This window comes from Solea solea, chromosome 8, assembly GCF_958295425.1.
Source record: "Solea solea chromosome 8, fSolSol10.1, whole genome shotgun sequence".
NCBI lineage: Eukaryota > Metazoa > Chordata > Actinopteri > Pleuronectiformes > Soleidae > Solea > Solea solea.
Genome location: NC_081141.1, coordinates 12,262,391 through 12,283,995, shown reverse-complemented (window position 1 = coordinate 12,283,995; position 21,605 = coordinate 12,262,391). Strand labels below are relative to the sequence as shown.

General features: G+C 40.7%; 3 protein-coding genes across 3 annotated transcripts in view; 1 reads left to right on the top strand and 2 right to left on the bottom strand.

Annotated features, from left to right (window-relative positions):
- Positions 1–454: 454 nt before the first annotated feature.
- Positions 455–3,089, top strand: si:dkey-1k23.3 (heat shock protein beta-1). The gene is made up of 4 exons (XM_058636394.1): positions 455–953; positions 1,242–1,305; positions 1,500–1,620; positions 2,387–3,089. The coding sequence occupies exons 1-4, from the start codon at positions 587–589 to the stop codon at positions 2,924–2,926; spliced, it is 1,092 nt and encodes a 363-aa protein (XP_058492377.1). The 5' UTR covers positions 455–586; the 3' UTR covers positions 2,927–3,089.
- Positions 3,090–3,767: 678 nt separating this feature from the next.
- hspb8 (heat shock protein b8) lies at positions 3,768–15,116 on the bottom strand. The gene is made up of 3 exons (XM_058637023.1): positions 14,443–15,116; positions 11,334–11,397; positions 3,768–5,140 (listed from the first exon to the last, which is right to left on the bottom strand). Exons 1-3 carry the CDS (start codon positions 14,903–14,905, stop codon positions 4,966–4,968), a joined length of 702 nt encoding a protein of 233 aa, XP_058493006.1. The 5' UTR covers positions 14,906–15,116; the 3' UTR covers positions 3,768–4,965.
- Positions 15,117–16,859: 1,743 nt separating this feature from the next.
- The window catches only part of srrm4 (serine/arginine repetitive matrix 4), a 55,312-nt gene continuing 50,566 nt past the window's right edge, over positions 16,860–21,605 (bottom strand). The window contains exons 11-13 of the mRNA XM_058636792.1: positions 20,743–20,838; positions 20,459–20,614; positions 16,860–19,346 (exon numbers count right to left, since the gene is read on the bottom strand). Coding sequence (XP_058492775.1) covers positions 19,061–19,346; positions 20,459–20,614; positions 20,743–20,838 — 538 coding nt within the window. The 3' untranslated portion in view covers positions 16,860–19,060. The remainder of the gene's footprint in view (positions 19,347–20,458; positions 20,615–20,742; positions 20,839–21,605) is intronic.

The window sequence follows — 21,605 nt, the reverse complement described above, 5'->3', positions numbered from 1 at the left end:
TTTGCTCTAAAAATATAACACTGACTGCGAGGGAAGCTTGTAACTCAGTACAATGTCTTCGATAGCAACAAAGAGTGTATTTCTGCCCCTGCGGCCAGTGGCAGAAGTATTTAACGTTCCATATAAACTATTGCCACACTGTGGCCTCTGAGGGGTGACACACAGGGGGAGGAAACAATATCACCAGCTCATGACATGACTGAGAGGCCTAGTCACCACTGAGAGAATAGAGTTTGCCGGGATGTGAGAAGAGCAGCCTTTGGGCAACAGATGCAGCAGTTCAAACACAAACTGTAATCTCAGTCAACTGCTTGCTATTTACCATCGTGCCCTTAAAAGTTATAAATACAACAAATTAGTCTGCTGACCTCCCAGGACACACCCTTCTCGTGGGCTCGAGATGACTGCTTAATATGTGCTATAACAGACAGGAGCAATATATAAAGCCCCTCGGACATTCCTCTGCCTCGCCACACTTGGGTTGGTGAGTCTATCTTTTATCATTCCCTTGCTCACTAACTCAACTTTAAGTCCAAACGGCAGCTATTTTTCATCTTTTCCCAAGTTTCTGTTATTTTTCTGGAACATGAGTCAACAGGCAAAAACAGAGCCGTCACACGGGGGGTACAGCAGGTGTGGCCCCGGGTACCCGTTGAGAAAATGGTGGCTGTCCAGTCGGCTTTTCAATCAGGATGTTGGCCTGCCGCCTTTCCTGGAGCCTGGAGTTCCTTGGTGGAGGAATATAGACTGGTTCCAGAGGAGTTTGGCAACCTCGGCTTGGCCAGGGTACATACCTGCTCCACTGTATGTGCCCTACATCTCTGGGTCGACGCATCAGACCAGTCAGACGATTAGTAAGGAGCCGTGCAAGTGGAGGGTCATCCTGGACGTGGCTCACTTCTCCCCCTCTGAGATTTCTCTCAGTGTCAAAGATGGATTCCTGGTGGTTGGAGGTACAGAACATTGTACAGCTCTGTTAATGAAAAGTTCACTTTATTAACTAGTTAGTTGAACACACAAGATAGTTTGTACTATTAACAAATTGCTTATATATATAGCTCACAGAGTCTCTCACAGTTCACAGAATAAAACTCTAAAAACTTCACACTTATGGAAAGGAGACGCAATGTAAGAATAGCTCTGAGGCAGAAATTAATTTATGTGCTGATAGTTTCCCTGTGTTGTGCTTGATTCGTCTTGAGTCCTCACTTTCTTCTTCATAAATGGTAATTTCTCCCCAGGGAAGCATGAGGAGAGACAAGATGAGCACGGGTTTATTGCCAGATCTTTCACACGGAAGTACAGGTAAACATTGTTATTAACCTGCACTACTACAGTATATCTATTTACAGCAGCACCAGAGGTCTGTTTTCAGCAGTGCCCTGTGTCTCTGTGCTCACTGCGCTGAAAAATTACACATTGCCTACATTATTTTCAGTATTTGCAGCACTGGCACACTGTTTATAGTGGAACTCTTAATGTGATTCTGTCACTTCAAGGCTCCCTGATGAAATCGATGGCACCAAGATCACGTCCACACTTTCTGTTGATGGTATCCTGACCATGGAAGCTCCGGTTCCAGAGGCATCGGTTCCTGCTGCCACTATCATTCCCATTAAGGTGATTACTAATGGGAAGTTTGACCTTTCGAGAAATGCTTATTTACATTTAAAATAGAAGATCGATTCCTCCGTAATTTGTGCCCAGTAAATACGAGTCAACAAACAGCAGCTGTTCTTTTAGTTTATAGCATAAAAAGTGTAAACTGGGGGAAAACAGCGACAGATTTCAACAAAAATCTGTCTCACAGTTCAGCGTGCAAATTAACATATTATATCTCAATTTGTGATCTTTACTTTAAATTGGTTCAAAACTGCAATGTATTGTTGCATTGCAGCAGAATATGCAAAGCAGGCAATCGCCTGAAGCCTCAAGTTGAAAACAGCTGATTGATGATTCATACATAGCAATGACAATTTGCAAGAACCTAAATTTAATGATCTGCTAAGATGGAAATTTTGCAAAGACACCATAGTCACCAGGTTACTTTTGCCTGGGCCCCAAAAGTTTTTTTAAGAATACTTGCAATACTTGCAACTTGTAAAAAGTCTCATGTAGAGGCTATTTTTAGGGTTAAATTAAATATTATATGAGGTATAATGTGGGTAATACAGGTTAGCTATTTCCTCCTGCTCTTTCAGCTAAAAAAGTAAAAGGTGAAAAAAAAGTCATTTCTCTACACTGCATTTTTTTTAATGACAAGCTCTGAGCAATGACCCCTGAATGCACCTAGTTCCATATCTTGTTCTTATGACAGAAACTGACATTCAGATTCAGAAAGCCGAGCTTGCTCACCTTAATTGTGGCCACTCATTTCATTCTGCAGTTGGAGATGGAGGCAACGGGAGAACAGGAGGAGAAACGGGAGGAAGAAGAGACCCCTGAAAAAGACTCAGATAGTAGCAGAGGAGCAGAAGCCACAGATTGTGTATGTGCAGAGGATCATGAGGTGGAGTCTCCACTAGAGGCCCACAGTGATCAGGTCCAACCTGACAGTGCTACAGATGATCTCCAGCAACACGAGGAGAGGGGGGAGCAGGAGCAGCAGGAGGAGGAAATCCACGCAAAGATAGCCGGAGAAGCCCACCCTTCAGTGTCTGCAGAGATCCTTCAAGATTCCTCTAAGCAGCACGAAGACCTGGAAAACCAAGAAAACCCAGATACAGACGTGTCCAAACAGCCAGAACACAAAGAACCAGCCACAAATGGAGAGATCCAGGTGATGGATCCAGATCATGGATCAGCTGAGGCTGCTAAGGAGATCAACTTGCCTGAGGAGCAGGAGCTGGGCAAAGGTCCACTGAGTGAAGTCACGAGCCAGGAGCTGGAGACTCCAGACATAAAACAAGAAGAACACACTGAGTAGACAGAAACACAGTATCGCTCAAACGCTGCACACAATGCATACAGAAAAAACAGCCTGCACAGCTTTCCTTGCATCATGGTCTACAGATGCATTTTAATCAATAAGCAGCCAAATAACTATTCCTGCCTTTGGAGCTCCAATAAAGCAAAAAGCATGTAACAAATATTGTGTTGGTGTTATTATATTTTTCTCGATATTGCCCTAAATTGCAGGATAAATACATGAAAATGTGCAACTGAACATCATAGTCAGTGTTTCAGAGTTCAAAGTGATTAATTGCCATGCTGTTTTAGCTGAGAGGATTTGACATTAGTCGGATATCATAAGTTTGCACAGCTGTGCATTCATCACCTCACCTCTACAGAAACACGCCAAAGGAAAGTCTGGTGTGATTCCAATTATGCTGTTTCCATGGCAGCACAAGTCCACATTTATCAGCTATTACAGATATGATGTAAGCTGGAACAACACTTAAACTACTGAGGCCTTTTGTTGATTACGGTGGTTCAAGTTTGACATTTATTTTTTCCCCCAAATTTATATCAATCTTCCATTTTGAAAGAGACGATTACATCATTTTCGAATTCACAGCATGTCATGGAACTGTCAGTTTTTGCAACCGCATCCAAAGGCTCTGGCACTGCTGCCCGAGTGTTCGGTCCATTTTGCAGAACACAGCAGCGCCGCTCTCGCCCAGCATTAAGCTTGTGCCTAATCCACTGCCCAAATCCTTTTGTTATCCATCAATAAAAGCGCAGCCTCCCTGGATCCCTGGAACTGGGCCCATGAGTGGCACGACTATCAATACAAGACACATGTTAAGACACGCAGAGAGATTCACTAGTCTTATTTTTTTTTGTTTATTGCAACAGCCAATACAAAGACATCAACAGAATGTAAAGAATACAGGAAGCAAACGTCTTTGATTAACAAGTCAGGCCGTCCTCTCCAACATCCATGTGACATAATTTTGAATTCTCAATTTAAAAAAAAATTATAAATACATTCAAACCATATTGCAAACCCTTGAAGAGTTCAGTTTAATATGTATAATTAATCAAAAGTACAGTGTATGTACAAGACATTTTGCTAGAACACATTATGAATGCACATAGTTCACCCTCTACCCTCTAAGTGTGTTATCAGTTTAGGTGACATTCATTAACTAATATAAAAGCACATCTGATATTTTTGACCTCCAGCACACTGAAAGCATGACATCACTTGAATGCTGATGACACGATCATGTTCACCAAACCAGCTGGGCTGTAACCAAAAATCACACAATACAGATAAAAGATTAAGCCGCAATTATTATCCTAAATGTTTGCTTTCTATTTAAATTTAAGGGAACAGAAAGAACTTTTACTGGCAGCCGAGTTTACAGCAAAAATCACTTTTCATCAGTCGTTTTTTTTTTCATTAATCAGAGTAAACAAACCATGATGATGATGGCACTTTTCTACGTTCTATTCTATTCTATTCTATTCTATTCTATCCTGGTCACACGTATGTGCCCGTGGTTCCATACTTAACTTAACTAAAATGAGGGCTCACATTGATCTTGACCCAAACCTAATTCTACATGCTGTTCCATTTGTATAAATTGTCTTAACTGGAGCGTTCACAATCAATGTAAATAAGTCACATGGTCACAAATCCTGGACTGCAAGTGGACTCACAAACGTGGAAATTAGGTTTTGGCATTTACAGTTTTTTTTTGTATTATTTTTATGCAAAAAAACTCAGTCCAAGAAAATAGAATACAATAATTATTATTAGCTGCAGCCATAGAGAGAAGTGAAGGAGAATCAATATAGAGAGAAAACTGTTATTACCATCAATTGGAAGATGAGGAACTTCACTGTTGAAATGACATAAAATTCATGCCTGGCACATCTTGAAAACCTCCTAGAATATTTTACACATTTTATAATCCAGGTTTGTAACAACATGAAGCTGAAAGCCACAAATTTCACATCAAACTTGAACTTGACTGAGCAGGGTGATATGTCACGTTAGTCAAAGGGTTTCGGGGTTTAGGCCAAGGCTGCCTCTTGGGGCCTGGAGACTTCCACCTCCTGTGTTTCGTCAGCCTGAGAGCCCTCGTTACTGAAGAGGTGATACGGGGGCGTCTGTCGAGCTTCGATGATGAGGACACCCTCGGGGGACAAAGAGGCGAAGACTGCCAGAGGGTCCACATCTAATGGGATCCTGGTCAAACAGAGAAGACGGTGTGTGAGGGATAGTTTGCATGTATTTTACGCAAACACATACAGTATATGTTTGGTACCAGAAATGTGTTTATTGGTAAAATGGCTGTATGTAGACAGACTGTTTAAAGAACATGAGTGGGAGGAAGGAAATGAAGAAAAGCAAGAAAACAGCCCAGAGGAAATGGTTAAAATTCCTTCTTGGAGGACCTGTGACATTTATCTATAATAACTGTGTAAAAACAGTTAAATGCTGGGATTTTTTTTATTGATGCTCTGTCAATACACACAAACTGCCTGCAGTCAGATTATGTTTGCACCATATGTCTAGGAGAGGGAAAAACAAGGCTTAGTGCAGGAGTTAGACTGTTATTAAAAACATTCACCCTGTCATTATTTGCTGGCAAAAAAAGACACTATCTCACACACCAGAGCTGAACTGAAAGCCATCAGGATTAAAAAAAAAGGTTCTTTAATAAAGAGGAGGGACAGAAAACGAACAGTGGATCAAGGGGAGAGATTTATAAAATAAAAACCTGATTTCAACTAACGTGGGTCTGTCTGCAAAGTTTCACACTCTCACACAAATTTCCATCTGTTTATACTTTCCTAATGTGCTGCTCACAGAACAGATTTATTAACAAACAATTTATCACTGTGATGTTTTTTTTTTTTTAATTATTAAATAAAATATTACAATTATCCACAGGAAAGTCAGACAGTTGTTTCCCAAAAGTTAAAGGAAAATATTAAATGTAGATGGAAAGATTAGACACTCTCAGTTTAATCGACTGGCCGTAGTCTGACTAACACAGGCAATCGGACAACTTGCAGAGTCCAGGTATACATTCGGAGGAGGAGGACAGTTTTGGCCGTTGAACGCCTGACTCCGCCTCTGTAGGTGGCGCTGTATCTCTCAATAAGCTAGTGTGTATGTACTTCTAACTTGCTGTAAATGTTAATCATGAACGCAAAGGCCGATTCCAGTCCGACTAAGTGTATAAATGCAGGAGTAATCGGACTATGAATCGAATTATCCAAGTATGTTAGTCTGATTAAGACTTTTAGTTTTTGATAATCAAGTTAATTGTAGATATTGAACTTCAGATATTAAAAATATGATGCACACACACATTCTTTTCTTTTTATGTTTGTGAAGACAACCTAATGCCCCCAATAATCTTAATCTTAATCTTACCTAAACCTATATTTCTAACCATAAAAAAAGCAGCACTGCCAGAAAACATACTCGAGTCTCATCTCAAGGTTGTTAAAATCTTAACATTTTTGTATGAAGCCTCTCTGTCCTGAGCTCTCTCTACCAGAGCAGCACGGGCACTGTCGGCTGACGTGACAGATGAGCCAAGGCAATCCCATCTCTGAAATGCTCCACAACCTTTCCCTTCTGAAGTGACCTCTTTCTCTCTCTGGCTACTCTGTGATTGGTCGACTCCTCCTGTGACAGGCCAGATTTTTCCAAAACAGTGCCCCGAGGAGGTGCAGAAGTCTAATTTTCTCTCAGACCAATTTACTTGATTTGTGTTTAAAGGTGATTATGGAAATATTGGTCGATTATGACAAAAATATGTTGACTATCCAAGCTACCTATATGTGTATATGTATATATATATATATATATATATATACATACACACATACACATATATATATATATATATATATATACACATACATATATACATATATATGTATATATATATACTGTATATATACACACACACACAAGGGCCTGCAAGAAAGAGAACCCAGCATACTCTGTCTTTATCCGACACTGTGGCCAAATATGGGTATTGTGGGTTTTCTCTTCTGTGTGAGCAGCCAAGTGTCTCTGCGAGTTAATATAAACATTAGGCTGCCTGTTCACAGCAGAAGACTGTGGGGCGACTCTATATTTAATTAGAGAGTACTCTCCACAGGCTTCCCACTCCACTGAGAAATACAGCAAACAGGGCTGAAGACTTCACAGCACATATACTGTACAGTATGAAGGGGTCAAGACAGGTCTATTCTTGTGGTCATATGAAGTCAAAAGTCTCAGGTTTAAACCTCTCGACCTGTTCCAAAATCACAAAGTAAAGAGGGAAGATCTCTCCACAAAAATGCAAGGAAAAACATTACGGGAGAAAACGTGGATTCAATCAAATGAGATCCCCTAATCCTCAAATGGTTATTGATGCTATTGTAGCTGGAAAATAGGCCATAACATTTACTTTTAAATCCAACTGTAGGATTGTAGTTAATCACATTTGACATCAAAAGATTAATGTTATTATAGTAAAAAGGCCTAAAGAGTTATGTTACAGGTCAATGTTCAGTTGGGAGCAACGGTGAGTGGTCTGGGAGCTGCAGTTACACATTTACACGTTTTAGCATCTATCAGGGAGACAATTCCTGCAAAGCAAAGTCGCCCCTCCTGACAAAGTCAAATCACTCAGCCGCCCTATTACATGGGAGCAGAATCCTTATCTGTGCAGCTTGGGGAGTTTGTTTAACTATCGCAAGCTCACATTTTATCTCACACATCAATTTTGTATGGCTGCCAAAACACGGCCCAATATGTTTTTGCCTTGCAGAAATGGTGAGGCAGAGAACGACCTGGTGTTTGTACTGTGTGTGTGTGTGTGTCTGTGTATGCTCATAGAGAGTACACAATGTTATTACATCGTTTTAAAATGAATTATCTCTCCAAGAATCATGATATTTTTTATTTGATGAGCCGAAAGCGAACCACACGGCAGAGTAGCATTGGCAGCAAAATGACCCGGTTTCAGGACCTGGTCTGAACAAGGGCTTTTCTGCATGGAGTTTGCTCTCCCCATGTGTCCTTGGGTTTTCTCTGGATACTCCAGAGAAGAGATACTTTTAGCAGAAATGGCTAAAAGTATAGCAGCTGCCAATTTATCCACAACATTACTAGAAGCTGTGTTTATTAGTGTTAGTGTACTTGCATTGCAACGTGTTTATCATTTAGTAGATGAACGATAGATGCTCCTTCCTACATCACACACAAACACGTTAGCATCACACATCTCTTGAGAGTAGAAACAGAGGCAGAGCATCAGCTTCCTGAATATTAAACCACTGCAGATGTGTCACATGACCTGAGGTCAGAGCATATAGTTAATAAATTACACATTTCTCACTGATTTGGATCAGAGTTCAAGAGAAAAAAAAAAACACTCCTTCAACATGTCATCAGTTTATTATGATCCATGGTGATCTTGAATTCATGTTTGTGTTATTAACAATTTTCTCTTCACATACTTTCCCTTAATCTGCTGTTTTCTCGGCTCCCTGTTATACTGTTTCAGAGTCACTTGTAATTTTAGACTTCTACATGTGACTTTGGACTTCTACAGCGTTTGGACGGTTTACGCCAACTACAATTATTATTCACAATTTATGTTTAACTCATGAATTATAAATTACTGTGAATGTAAAAGGGATAAATTAGCTTAGGTTCTGCTTCAATCAGCTATAACATTAAAATGCAGCATATGCTCTTCAATACATCAGTGATAATAATCCAATGATATAATGACACAGTGATAGCGAACCATTCTGCACACCAAGTGCCTTTACATATATTATTAAAGAAAATATCACTGATAGTAATTTTATTTTCTGAATTTGAATTGCTTGTTCTATAACACATCAGGAAATAGTAAAAAAAATAACATTACTTTTTTTTTTTTTTTTAATCGCTTTAACTGCTTTATCCTTCACATGAGGGTCACGGGGAGCTGGAGCTAATCCCAGATGGCACAGGGCAAAGGCGGGATACACCGTGGACAGCTCACCAGTCCATCACAGGACACACATATAGAGACAAACAACCATTCACACCGACGTGTATTCAGTTTTTGGACAGTAGGAGGAACCTGGAGAACGCCTGCACAAACACGGGGCCAACATGCAAGCTCCATGCAGACAGGCCCATGTTTGGACATGGGTCCACGGCCTTTTTGCTGCAAGGCAACAGTGTTTGCCACTACTCCAACCCTACTGTGGCCCGACTTCAAAAATGTATTTTGCCAATTGTTCTTTGCCTGTGCACTAATCATTTTACACCTTATCATTCCAACAGTTTAAAAGGAACTGTACACAGGAATTATAACTAAACATGTCGAACTTGAGGGAATTGTTTTAAAACTTGTCATTTTATACAAAAAAACGCCCAGAATCTATTCAATGCAAAGCAATGCTTTATCTGCTCTCTCTTTCATTTTTGATTTGCGTATTGGGGGCAATTATTTATTTATTTATTTATTTATTTATATATCACACCTCCCTCCACCGCCACCCTATCCTGTCACCATGGTTGCAGGTTTTGCTTTGCTTGGGAGCACAAGTCTGATCTGGGGGGGGGGGGGTCCAATTAAAAGGATTGTGATGTGTCCAGTAGGGGCCTAGAGTGCAACTGCTTCTTCAATTACCCAGAAGGAAATTAGCAGAACTGGAGTGACGCACCAGCGAGACGGTGATTCGCACCAACGATTAAAGCTGCTGTTTGAAGTCCTCCTACTAATACTGTCCAATTAAAACAGGGGGAGGCAGAGAGCCAGACAGGTCGTGGAAACGTCTTCAGCCCATTGGGCTCGGCTTTATTATAACAGGAGAACTGCTTAATACTTATTCGTGTTGTGTGCACTTTAATATTAAGAGATGTCTTTTTTGTCAGTGGCAACTGTTTACAACTAATGGGCTTCGATTGTAGGATTGTTTGTCGACTCGGAGCAGGTATGAGACTGAAGCACAAAACTCTTCACAGTAAAAGACGTGGATACAAGAGACACATACATGTACTTGCTTCAAATACATTTGTATTTATATTCTATTTATCCACAGTAATAATAATAATAATAATAATAATAGAAAGAAGTAGGTGGAGTCAGTATCTATGGATGAAAAAGGAAAAGAAATAAAAACCTATAAATATTGAAGTAGAGAGGATGGTTGGTTCAGGGGCTAAAACTTTATCACTTCACTGTGTCAGGACAGACTTTATGAAGTCCTGTGTTTCTGCTTATTTGAATATTTTTAATCTCGCATCGTCGTCATTTTTCATGATTCTGAAAAAGCTGTCCTTATCCACAATTCAGTCACTTAGTTCAATTTCATCACTGATGTGAAAGCTCACATTGACAGGATATAGACGTGAAAAATATGTTTAACGTGCAAAAGAATCACATGAGGAAAAAAAAACGCTATTAGTGACAAGTATAATGTTTTGGCATTTTAGAAACTGTGATGAAAGAACTCCTCTAGAGTATTGTTGCCTTCATGAACTGTTTGGTGAAATATACACTATTACTAATAACAGTTTTCTTGACTCCTTGGATGGAAACAAGAATATTGTTAATTAATATTTTATAATAGTGATGCATAATTATCCATGTAATGTAATGCTGTCACCATAACGAATCTCAGCGAGCAGCTATTAGCTCTAAAAAAAATTTTCTTTACAATCTCAGATCCCATTGGCTGAAGATTGGCAGCCGATCTGTGGTGCTTTCAGTGTATACAGCGGGTTTATGGGCCAAACACACTGTTTACACTCCAACTAACAGTCAGAGGCAGGGATTGAGTTGGAGTCAAAGACATTACCTAGGGGCAGATTGTTTCACAATAAGCACATTTGTACTCGGCTAACAGTTCAGAACCGTGGCGGCAGCGTTGTTTAAAATATCTGCTTGACAAATGCAAACATAAGACCCGAGGACTCATTTTTCATTTCAAAGTTATAATCTGACTTTGAAATTATCACCGGCAGACTTTAAGGTTTCTCCACACAAAAAACACACAAACACTTTTTGTGGGTGTTCAAGGACTTGGTGACATTAAAGCTAATCTCTAAAAACAGGTACCTGCATATGAATGCAGATAAACTAAAATGCTGGGAAATGTTTCTTACCCAATAAAAAGGGTCAGCGGATGTTGCACCATGTACAGAATCTAAAGCTTTTGGACTTTGCAAATAAAATTGATCGAACCAAAGTCTCCTTAAACATGATCGGTCAAAGTCCCTAACCTCCACATTCTACATATTCACATACATAATCTGTCTATAGAAATACACAGTTGTCATGAATAAATGACATGATATGATTAATTGGCATAAGCAGGGAAAACATAGCGTGTGCTTCTAATAATTCACTTGAAATTGTACTCACTGTATCTTCTTTGTGAAATTCTTTGTCACTATCCCTCCTTCTTCCTGCTTCTCTTCATGTTTCCCTGTTTAAAAAAAAACAAAAAACACATGAGCAAAGAATCAAGTGAGGCCAAGTTCAATAGTTGTGTAATAGTTTGTAACGTAAATCATCAATGTATGGCCTTATCAACAGGACACTGATTATGTGGTCCACCCTTGAATCTATACCTAACAGATTTAGGAGGGATGTGACGTAGGGCTGAACAATTAATTGACATTTTATCAAAATCGCACGACGGCCTACTGCAGTTGCAGGAGGCGCAATAAAAACACGAAAACATCTTTGTTTCTCACAGATCTGCACAAATAATCCTTTTAGATTTAGAAGTTATTCAAATGAAACTGAGAATAATGACGTAAAAATGACCATTCCCTCTGACAGCACAAATCGTATCGCAATCACAGTTCCCATCAAAAATAATCGCACTTACACATTTATTGAGAATCGTTCAGCCCTAATGTGACGGGAAAAGGGTCTTGATGCAACACATGTCCCTGTTGCTCAGTTCCAGCAGTGACTTTACAGTGACTCCTCCAGGGTGGGTTGCAACAGACACGCTGAAATGATTAACACTCATTTATTCCCTCAAGTTGCTTATGACACACACTGGTCTGAAGTTGGGGAGAACAGGCTCGGCCTGGAATGCCCCCACCTCCCTTCCACCTCCCCTCTCCTCTCCTCCATGCTCTGTTTATGATTGCTCTATCTCTCAGGCCTGCCAGCAGCTGCTCTGAGGCTGCTAAATGTCAACGCCACTGCGAGCGCCGTGGCCAGCTCCACCCCTTGACCTCAGGGGCGGCTCGGCTATGCGCTACCTTATACCCCCACAGTGACATCTCTTCCAGTCGAAAGTGCTGGACTGTGCCAGAGTTTGAGGCTCCAGAGGGAAGTGAGCTACGATCGCCGGTGAAGTCATGGGACTATTGCGAAAACCTCATCTCGACTTCAGACGTCAAACTGGGCCCTTGATTACATCCCTCAGTTATTTGATGAATAACAGAGGTTTGGTTGGAGAGTGGTCCAACATGGCTGTCCTTCTTCTCAGATCCCTTACAGCTTAGATGCCAAATACCAGATGCTGTGCGTAATATTGTATGTTCTGGGAGGAGACGTGGCAGATGGTGCCTTATGGTTGTGGATGAGTTTTCATCAAGGAAAGACTTGTATGTTTCACAAATGAAGATGGGCGAGACAGCTTTGTTTGATGTGACATGGGGGAATCGTGCACTGTCTCCTCCCTTCCAATCAGTGCTGTATACCTCTGCATGGTCAGATTTTTTGAATTACTTACTCCTGAGTCAAAACATTCAACTTGAATTTGACGACTTGTGGTTTTGTAATACTGACCATACAATTCACAACTTCCCAGCATTCCTGACCAAGTAGTTTTGACAATAAAATGGTGAAAAATGTTGATCCATATTTGCAAAATCTCAAAATAACAACTCCCTGAATACCCTCAGCCCGGGTCATTTTAAGAATGTGAACAAATGATTTCAGCTTGTTGGTCCATCAGTCTTGTGTAACTGTTTCTACTCTGGATAATAAGAACTATAAATACCCCCACACCAATTGCCTGTTTATGTTCATCTGATCAACTGAGTTATAGCTCTGAGTGTTAACTGAACATTTTGTCTTGATGGGGCCTTCTACAGATATTATAAACACTAAAACAAACAGAGATCCTTAAAGAAGTTATTTGTATTTTAGCATTCAAGGGCCCACAGAAAATGTGTTTGCGAGTTAATCCGTTTAAAAACACTATATGGTGCGGCAGCTCTCCCACAGAGCTGCCGCACCATGCTCAGTGTTGATTTCACAATCTTCCGGTACAATTTCTAACAAGAGATGAACATGCTTAACCTCAGTGAAAGCTGATTTGTTAAAAGACCAGTTGGACAATCATTGTCCCACCTTTGGAACAAGGAGTTGGGTCATTGTGGCAGACACGCAGGCCCAACATGGCGCTGACTGAATGACACAACTGGCATACCAGCATTGTGTTTATAAAAAACTCAGCATATGAGGGGGGGGGCCTGCCGTCCTCTGTGTCCTCCACAACACCGGGTATCCCTGGAATTCATGTTCACCTTTTAAATCACCGAGGAATGTGAACTGAGGAAGCAATTCTTATAAGTTACTCCCATAATAAGTGACTGAGCTGGAACGTGATCCTGGCTCGGGTTTAAGAAGAGCAGGGTCCACTAGGTCAAAGCGATGCCCTATTTCTAGAACATTCTCTGTGGTGTTTAAGGGCAGTGAGTGACTTCTCTTAATGTAAACAGAGACTGTTGTCACGGGCCTTGCCTCAAATCTAAATCCAGCTCCTGAGTGGCCGAGGGAATGAATCTCCAGGAATTTGAAACAGGTGTCTAAGCTTGAGGATCTGCCTGCCAACGTCCGACCCAGACCATTTTACGGCCACAGGGGCCTTCATTCACTGGTTCCAGGCTGTTGCCTGAGTGAAAAAGATTTCATTATTATGTAGAACCTGACTTAGTTGTACGATAATAATCCTGAAACCTTTTCTCAGCTGCTAAAGACATATTGCCCAAGTGGACTATTTGATGAACGGTCAATAAAAAAAATATTCTGGGAGTCTAAATGCCTTTTACTTTAAACTGACTTATAATACAATGTAAACATTGGCAATTATTTAATTACATGGCTGAAATAAAATGACATTACTTAAACAAAATACCTACTATATACTATAGATGTAGGCCTTATGTGCTCTTTCACCTTGATTTAGAGATTTAAAAATGGGTGATATTCAAAGATCATGATCATTAATTGCCTTTTTTGTAAGGTTTTAATATGTAACTCCTCACATTCTCAAAATATTAATACTATTTAAGGACATGACCTGACCTTGGTGTCTCTGGTTTAAATGCACTTTGGAGAGCAGGTGTTGTTTTGAATGTGATCTATAAATAAAACGGAATCATTTCTCATATGATTGTGAACTGATGTCCTGCATTCATCCATCATCAGAGTTCACTTTTCCTTCTTAGCTCCCTGGTGAATAAATAATAAAGTCACTTTTCCGACGCATCGAACAACTCACCTGACACTTCTACAAACCCGTCTCGTGTTTTCACGTTTAATTCCTCTGGTTTGAAACTGTGGACGTTCACGCAAACTTTCCACGGTTCTCCCCCGGCGCTGCTGCAGCTGCTGCTGCTGCTGCTGGTGGCGATGGTGGTGGGGGAGCTCCGGGAAGAAGGCTCCCCGTACCTGCTGGTGTACAGCGCGGGGCCTCCCGTGGAATGGCGCGGGGGGAAACCTGTGCGTAAAGTGCTGCTGAAAGGCGACGGACTGAGGCGCGAGCTGAGCCGACCCGGTCGAGCCCAGCCCGGCCACTCCATCCCCAGTTCATCAGGGAAAGGTGGCATCCCAAACTCATCGTCCATAAACCGAGACGCGAGCTGATCCCGGAACGGAGACTGCTCCCTGAACGGTGACTCACAAAACGGATCTCTGGGAAACCTCTGTCGGTTTCCCATGGTGTAAAAGTCTCCCTCTGCCATGTCCAGGAAAGTTCAGCTTTCTTGTACCAAGTTAACCAAAGTTTTCCTTTCTCTTAAAGTCAGTAATTCCCTACGCCTGTGCCGCAAAACTTAGAATCTCTTTTGGATGACGCGCATCACCGTTACGCAATCAATCACTTGTTGATCCGACAGCGAGATCCAAAGAGAAGTTTCGTGAACCTTGAAGTAAACTAATGCGTTTCCTTTTTGCGCTGGGGTTTTTATACTGGGACCTTCCCAGATGGCGCGTGTGTGTGTGTGCTGGGAAAGTGCTGGGAGGATCCGGCAAGCGCGCACACTGTAAAATATTACCAAAGTAAAATTGAAGATTCAAACCTTTATTCTATATAACATATTGTGAAAGAATAACATGCTTTGAGTCCGAATATATCATTTGTATATTCAGGTCAACAATTTTTTTTTTAAAAAGCTTCAAAAAAAGGGATGACGTGTCTTTGTTGTGGATTTGTTTTGCAGTGTAGACGCCACAGCTGACCAGAGACCAGCCTCCCCTTTGACCATACTAAGGCACCGACTCCGTGTCACTCATGCTCAGCTGGAGCTCCCTGCACCTGGTGACTCACTGGCTTTTTAATAGAAAATAACGCAGCGCTTCGTGTGAGACTCCCTGATGTCACAGTGAGTGCGGATAAAACAAAGCAGCTACGGTGGAAGATATGCTCTCTGTTTACTGCAGGGAAAGCAGAAAAGAGACTTCACAGGCGTTTCACTCAGAACATGATTTTATTTCACTTATTCCCGAACACGCAGTGTTGTGGAAGGGGGATCAGCGGTTTATGGCGTTTCAATGTGACATATTATTACAGTGAACTTGACACTGACACAAGATAAAATGTGACAGCTTCAAAAAACAAACAAACAAAAATGCTTTCATATGGAAAAACAAGAGAATTGAAACACTAAAGCACTGGACCACTATTGCTGTATGACATTTTTAATTTAAATGAAGAGAGAGGTGTATACACAAAGACAGATTCCACTGACTGATGCCTATAATGACTACAATTACCTGGACACCAATAATCCGAATATTGATCTCATTCTGAATAAAACGGCAAATGGTTCCAATGATATGTAAATGAGTTGGTAGTGGAATATTTCATTCATATTCCCGTTTACATGACATCCACTGTTGTGAAAACTCCAGTAGAGTGTTAAAATCTGATTGGATACATAATGCAACCAAGATAAAAAAAATAAAAATAAAAAAAAATACTCCACACGTCTTAATCAGATAAGAATGTCCTGTCTGGGTTTAATCTGTATTTGACTTAAAGCTGCAGTATGCATGATTTGTAGTTCAGATAGACCAGGCACTGATCCCATTTCAACTGTGTCTATCAGTGCTGGATTACTGACCACTCTCTGCAAAGAAACATAACAAATCTGAAGCATCTAAAGGAGAAATGGACCATTACTACAACCTGGCAGAGAGTTTCCTTGAGTCGTCTGTCGTGTATGAGACGTGTGCGTTTGTCTGTGCCCTTCTCATGAGAGGAGCGCGGAACAATGAGCAATGATTCCACAACAAACCTGCGATTGAAACTCAACAATCAACCTTTTTTTTTCATGCCTACCACAGCCTTAATGTGGATGTAAGTCATAATCAGACTATGCTCCGTATAAACAGAAATATGGGTGAAATATCATGTAAACATCATCTATTTTTTTTTCATTCAGCATGTTGTTAATAGTCTGATTCATTGTGTTTACATACATTCATAATCGTGTTCACCTGTTCCGATTATGATTTATTTCCACATTTCACTTGGTCCAATTGCTTTGAAAACTCTGACAGGACATTATAATCTGAATAAAAGGTTATACATATCAACATGACTGAATCAGAATACTCAACACGTTTTAAGTAGATTTTTCCCTGACTATGACCATATTCAGATTAAGTTCATCTTAAACAACTGATTACACAGCATTTTCTTTTTATTCTGGCTATTGTATTCATGAGGTTAAAATCAGAACATTGCTGTCCAAGTGAACATAGTCATTGTCTCAGTTTTCAACTTCACTGGTCAACGTATCATATCCATAAAAAAAAACAGTTTAACATTCAACATTTTCCAGATCACATTCTGTAAATCAAATCATCACACCTTGTGTATAATTCTTATAATGCAGCTGCATATTTACACCATAGTAATTACATATTTAAAAGTTATTTTTGCACAAAGACTCACATGTGGTAGGGGTGTAGGGACATTGGTCCGGGTGCCCATCTGGACAGATTAACAACATGACTGCACAAATCATCTGCCGGCACCAACACCTGTTGACATGAGTCACCATCAGTCTATAGTTTGTGGAGGATTTTTGTGCCGACATCCTCCTTCCTCCTCCACAATCATATTTCCTCCCTTTGTTCTATTTTCTTGACATTCAGAAAATAAGATGAGAGTATTGAGTGCATAGAGAGCAGTCAGGCCTGGAGCAGTAACACAGAAACGATGATGGATTTTGGATGATTGAGAAATACGACTTTCTTAATCATATGCAAAAGCACTTTCAAACTTTTTTTACGGATTCAAACCCTGGAGTCAAAGCAGTTTTAGAATTAACGTAAAAAAAATAGGTCTGACATTTTGGGCAAAAATGCTTATTTGCTCTGGTGGACAGTCAACAGAGGAGCACAACAATCACAGCAAAAGCTAGAAATTAAAATAATGGGACCTGACCCTCTTTGCAAAGACACTCTTGCTATTTTCTCATTCCAGTGGCCACACTGTTTCAGTAGGAAATGTCATTGTGCTCGTGGGAGCATCGATTGACATAAATTATCAACCTTCATATATATTATAATATATATATACAGTATATATACATATATATACACATATACATATATATGTATATATATATATATATACATATATATTATAATATATAATATTTGTTTGACGTGAAAGTGGTTTTTTATCATCATATTTAACTGTTGGCAAGGCAGCAAAAGAAAACATTTCCAAAAATGTCAAACTTTGGTTCAAGAAAAACCCGGAAAAAAAACAATGGTACGATCTAAAAGTCAATGGTAAGAGCCAAAGAGAATAATTTACAACAAGTGAAAAATAAATTACAGCAGTGTCATAACTATACTCTGACAGCGTTGCATAGAAAGATTGACCACTACTGAGAGGGGACAACAAAAACAATAAATATTAAATAAGTAATAAATAAAATATCAAAACTTGACCTTCCTCTGTCAAGGTCAAACAGGTGTAGTTTGGTTGCAGTGTCTCAGCGACAGAATCCACACTGTTAGCATTTCAAGGCTCATGTTCAACAACCAAATACGATGCAGCCTTTACTTTAAGTAAATACACACAATCCCAATCCAATAACTACTGCCCTGGATGTTCGTTTATGTTTGGAATGAAAATAAATCATGTATGTTATATTTACGTCTATGTTGCCAAATGCTGTCAAGAAAAATGAAAACCTCCTCTGACTCCATTAAAAAAAGTTAAAACTTCCCTCTCCATTTATTACTGACTCAATCGTTTCCACATGAATTGGATATTTAAGCTGACAGACACTGTTCTCGCTGTCAGGCTACCTTTCATTACATTTTTAGAAATAAACATTTCCCTTATATCTCATAACAACAACTGGAGTGTTCTTGAAACCTGAACATATGTTAATTATTCACAAATACTGGAGTGTCTGCATTTACAGTGACATCTTTTTCTGAAAGCCATTTAAAGTCCTCGATGCCTATTAAACCACGTCATGTACCATTTTAATGGACATTTAGTTTATGTTCTTTAGTTTATATTCAAAATATAAAGTTGATGCTTTATAATTAATTTAATGGGATCAAAGATGTGACTCGTGATCATCATCAGTCGCAGGCCATTTTGAGTGCTAATGCAAGAGGAGGAGGCAGTACAAGAACCAAACAAATACAAAAGGACAATTCAGTCTCCAGTGGTCTCTGTGTGGGCAGAGTCAATACAATTGCCTAAATGAATGCAGTGGTTGGATCCCTGCTGGGGCCATTTCCCATCAAGCATCAAAGCAAAGCACAGAGACACACATAGCTGATTGCTTCAACAGCCAATGTCCTTGCTCTCAAGTGGAAAACTGAGCGGCGCTTCAGTCCCTTAATGTTTCCTGGGACACCTAATGCCTGGTTTTGTTGCGTTTGTTCAATGAACCACAACTCCGACTGCGACTCCGAGTGCCAAAGATTGAAATAAAGGATGAACTGCGGCTGTAGCTTCTGTAGGACGAGTAACAGGTGCTACGGCTTCGGATCCGGCTCCGGCTCCTGCTCCTGCTCCGACTCCGGCTCCGGCTAATGCTATGGATCGGGCTGCGACTCCGGCTGCGGGTGAAGAGGCTGCTCCAGGACGACATGCTGGTGGAGGGACTGGGTCGGAAATAAGGGATGGGTCGTTTCCTGGCACTGTGGAGAAAGTACAAGGTGAGTGCTGTAACAACAACAGCAGAGCAGAAAAACTCAAACTGCTATGTCTGAATTGTTTTTCCCGTGTCCGGATGAGGATGTCCACATTTATTATTGCTGCTCTGTGAGCCTTTGAATTGCTCCCAGGGAACAAATGAAGTTTTCAATTGAATTAAGGACACAAACATGGCATTTCCCTGAACTGTTTTTGCCAGCCCTCTTTCTCCAAAGTGTGTGTCCTGAACATTGGAGAAGTTTCTTTACTGATGCCAACACGTCTGACCCAGATAATCTCCTGCTGAGCCAATTTCAAAAGGACATTTCCCAGAGTTTGTGGCTTAAAATGTGTGAGGTCCAGGTCGTACTTTCTACATGTGTGTGTGTACAGATCAGCAAGGTCCACATGATAAGAGTTTTGTCTTCCATCCATTTCCCCGGTGGTCTGTGCAGATGCTATGTGGACAAACACAAATGAACCTCTAGTTTGAGTCCATGCACGGGATCATACGCGCCAACTGTTCTTGCTCCCTGTAGCGCAACACTTTCCAGTCGAGTTGTTGGCGCACTCTCGCTTTGGACAATTAAGTCGACAAAGAAAGTGGTAACCATGGAAATCTGCTTGGCAAACTAACTGGTTGAGATGTTGCTGTTGCTGTAGTGGAATGTATGCATGTGTGGAACCTAGCGTTCCTGACCAGAGTCTTTAGTTTGAGTGGAACCAGTGGCATGTATGTGAATGTGGAAATGTTAAGTGGCTCTCTGTGGACACACAATGTGGAAAGTGCAACCCAGTCCCTTATGTATGTGTGCTAATGCTTCTGGGGTCTTTGCTGCAGACATCTTGTCTGATTTGTTTGTATGACGTCCAGGGTTAACTGCATTAGACAAGATCTGTTCTTGTATTCTTTTGTTTTGGCCATTTTTAGATTGCAGCACCTGTGATTTTAAAGTTATCTCCCCCTCTCTCCCTCACATGAACGAATGATTCCACACTGGAGAGCTGTCCAAATGAATCGGTGGAGAGTGGCAATGAACCAGCAATGAATTCATTCTGCCTCCAGGTATTAAAATATATATTGTAACTATAAATAATCAGGCTCGGGAAGCCGTACCTTGTGATACGACGTGCTTCCAGATGGCTCGGTGAGTCTCTCCTCCGTTTCTTCATTGGAGAGTAGGATTTGCGTCGTTGTCTCTTCCCACTAACCTTACGTGCATACTTCACATCTGTCTCTCTATAGCTCCCTGCCCTCTTTCTGTGTCGTAGTCTGGGAGGCAGAAAATACCGTGTGAAAAAAAAAAAAGAAGAAATCACAAAGAATTTAAATACGCATGTATGTGCTTTTATGCCACTAAGCTGGAGACATTAGCAGCTGGAACAGCTGGCAAAGTTCACCTGTCGGTACTGTGTCTGGAGTGGCTTCCCCTGGAGCTCAGGCTGGCCACGCTGCCTCGCCGCCTGAAGTCAGCCGAACAACTCGGAGAGTATGAACTGGAAACAGAAGAAATGACGATAACGATTCACATGTTTGTGAGCAACGCAGCAGAGGGTTTCCACCGTAAAATGAAAAAATACACAGTTTGTTTAAGACAGGGACAGCGCAGTCTACTTCCTGAGGTCCTTTTACATGTGCAGTCTGTTGCGGTTAACGTGGTAATCTTCACTTTATGAACTTTGCCATGATCTGATTTCAAGGAGTGGAGCATTTGGAGTAAGATGCTTTGACAGGGAGTGAAGTTATTCCAGCCAGCTGTCATCACTTTGTACAACGCTTCTCCTCTGTGTAAGGGAAAGCGACGCATCCTTACAACAGCTGCTCTATGTACACAACTGACTGCTGCATTGGATATTCAATATCAGATTATCCTTGGATTCATCATACAGCAGCTGTAAATAGGTGCACTACATTTTGTGCTTAATGGAATATGGTGCCGCTTAATATGTGACAAATAACCTGAGGTAATCTCTTCTCCAATATTGACAGACATTTTGTTGTTTTTCTGACTCCAATTTTAATTTTTAGGCTAATTTGCAGCGTGTGCAGTTATTTTCAATGTTGGAGTTTTGACCTGTGCACTGAAGAGGACATATAATATTGATTATAGAAAATACAATTGGAGCTCCTCCTTTTCTCTGAACTGAGCTGTGAGTGATCAAATTCCACCATCGCGTGCCAGATATCCCACAGGTCCACAGGTGGTGGAGAAATCGAGTGCTCTCTCAAATGTTATTAAGGAATTACAGTGTTTATCAGTGAT